At 30.5% G+C, this 2,892-nt stretch overlaps 1 protein-coding gene across 1 annotated transcript; it reads left to right on the forward strand.

The window, feature by feature from the left end:
* Positions 1–1,577: 1,577 nt before the first annotated feature.
* Cpr62Ba (Cuticular protein 62Ba) lies at positions 1,578–2,480 on the forward strand. The gene is made up of 2 exons (XM_065505638.1): positions 1,578–1,700; positions 2,198–2,480. The coding sequence occupies exons 1-2, from the start codon at positions 1,581–1,583 to the stop codon at positions 2,474–2,476; spliced, it is 399 nt and encodes a 132-aa protein (XP_065361710.1). The 5' UTR covers positions 1,578–1,580; the 3' UTR covers positions 2,477–2,480.
* Positions 2,481–2,892: the final 412 nt, after the last annotated feature.

Here is a 2,892-nt window from a genome sequence, read left to right on the forward strand (position 1 = left end):
TAGTATACGATCGTGTAAATTTGGTTGGCTGGAACACACAATGAGAAAGTCTGCTAATGATATAACTAGACAGTCCGTCGAATATAACCTCTAAGGTTCTAGGAGACTTAAAAAAACTGAGAGTTGCATGAGCATGATACACCATATCCTGGAGTGAGATGAAATTGCTGTGTAATGATAAAATTCAATGGAAAACATTTGTTTCGGCCCTATGTTCCACTGGGGTTAAATAAATATCCTTTAGATTACTTAGAGACACTTAAGTGACAATTGACTTCACTCTAGATTACCTGTGATGTATAAAGTAACGAATTGACTTCTCTCTGAAATAAAAAGAGCACATATATACGTTTCTAATAGGGTATTCGAATTATTCGATTTTTCTCTTGTTCGAATAAAACGAATATATGAACATTTATTCGTTTTATTCGATTATTCTACATAAAATTGTTCGAATTATTCGTTATTCGAAAATGGCCATTTTTAAATTGTTCGAATAATTATTCGTAAGAAATTATTCGATTAATCGAGCGATCATTAGTCGAATGAATACCCTAGTGTCTAATGACCCAAAATATATCAATTGGACCTAGCCAAGTTGTTTGACATTAGTGACAATTACAGCCTATAAGGGAAACATTGACTATCTGCTTAACTGCTGGGTAACTATAAATATTACGTATATGTTGTAATACACATACCTTAACTGGCTTCATCCTTTATGTAAATGTTTAAGGAAATCATGTATGCAATAAAATAAGCAATAACAAAAAAATCTTATCAACGTCATCATGATCATGTAAATTGTTAACATTTAATAGTAAAGATTTCTTCTTCCTTATGCCACAACATAATTGAATGAATGTAACGATTTTTAACTTTCAGAGAAACACCTTTAGACACCTTAAGTAAAATTGTAAACATTTACAATACAAACTACCCAGTTACGAATAAAAAACAAAACTGAAGGGTCAATACAACTGAACCTTTAAATTGCAAACTGAAAAAGAAAAAAAGCACAAGCATTTTTCAAGATGACTATCAAATAGAAAGAGCGAGACCTAAACTTACTTACTAAGTAACAGTGGTAGCCAGAAGTAAGTAAGTAATAGTGGCAATAGTTAGTAGTAGAGTGTACAAAGTAACAATAAATTGCTGGGTTTTTTTTTTGGTAACAAATTGATTAAGTTCGTTTACATCTACTAAAAAAAATCACTTCAAATGCAGCGATCAAAACAATACTGACTCTGGGCTGACTGACTCTGTTTAAGTGGCAGCAAGTGTGAAAAATGTTTGTTAATAATTTGTAAAACGTTTCATGGAAAACTGTTTAACGTGACTAAGATATAACGTGGCAAAATTTTACTAAACAAAGAAACTATTTAACAACCAAACAACAGCAAAAGGAAAATTTTTCTACAAGTATTATATAACAAATCATGCTTAAGTATTCAAACACCTAGAAAAGGGACAATTTTAAATAATTTTAATAATCTTTCTCTTTTATTTATTTTCTTTCTTTTATTAATATTTTTACTTCCTTTGTAGCAATCATAAAAAATATGTTTCAGAAACTCAGTATGTTGGCCTTAACGATAGTTATGTTGCTGCTATTGATAACCAGGAAATCATTGGGTTTGGTCAATCCCCTATACACTGAATATTATGCAAATTATCGAAATTATCCAGATGATGATAAGGTATGAGAATAAGGTGATATTTTTATGATCTAATTAGTTAACATTGTAAAGATGATATGTAAAAAAATAATACTGGAGTTTATTTATAACCTACATTACTATAGTGGGGAGTGCTGGGTTAGTGCTGATGTTAGTAACGTGCAAAAATAGTGTCCCTACACCCACCTAAAAAAAATAAGAATCTGCTCATGATCACTTTCTGAGTCGATTATGCGATGACCGTCCGTCCGACATGCACTTTGAAAGACAAAATTTCACACCAAAGCCGAAGCCTATTAAATTTGGTTGGAATCGGTCCATTTCTCCTAGCACTCATACAATTGCTATATAGTTAAGCTCTCATAAATTAATTATATACATATCCAAACCAAATTCGATCTTAGTATTACTTACTATAATATATTCTTTTATTAATTTATCTTAAATATCTAAGAGATATCATGTTTTCCTTTGCATTTTAACTTCTACATTTTTTTCATTTACATATTTATTTTCAGTTAAACTACAAATTCCACTACTTCATCGATCATCCGCCCAGCAAAGTTCACATGATGCACTTGGAGGAACGTCAAGGTGACAGAGTGATGGGTCAATATGGCCTACTGGAGCCCAATGGCATGGTGCGTATGGTCCATTATCAAGTAGTGGGCGACAGTGGTTTCCAAAGTGTGGTACAGACTCGAACACCACACAGTACAACACACATACGCCTGACAAATCGAAAGCAACCCAAACTGCCGATAATATTGCAACAACCAGTGGCATCTGTTATATGATTTTATTTTAACTTGTGACAATAAAATAGCAATAAGTTAATAACACATAAATTGTATTAAATGTAAATATTTATATTGTATGTATTTATTTATATAAATATTTTTTGTATTTAATTTTCAATCACGTTTCTGTTGAAATATAAACGTATATTTTCATCATTTCCAGTTTTTTTTTTACGCTCATTAATTGATTTTTATCATGCATTCACCTCTTTTTATTTTTATTTTGTTTGATAAGTGTGAGAATTTAATAAATTTCAAATTAAAAATCTTTTTAATTTATAATTTGATGATTTTTCATTTGTGTATATTTCATTGATTATGCATAATTGTATTTGCGTTGTGAGCAGTTTAGCTTCATTGTTGCTTGTTAATTAATGCAAAATTATTAAAATCCTGCTACCAAATCGTATAAA

This window comes from Calliphora vicina, chromosome 3 (genome assembly GCF_958450345.1).
Source record: "Calliphora vicina chromosome 3, idCalVici1.1, whole genome shotgun sequence".
Taxonomy (NCBI): Eukaryota; Metazoa; Arthropoda; class Insecta; order Diptera; family Calliphoridae; genus Calliphora; species Calliphora vicina.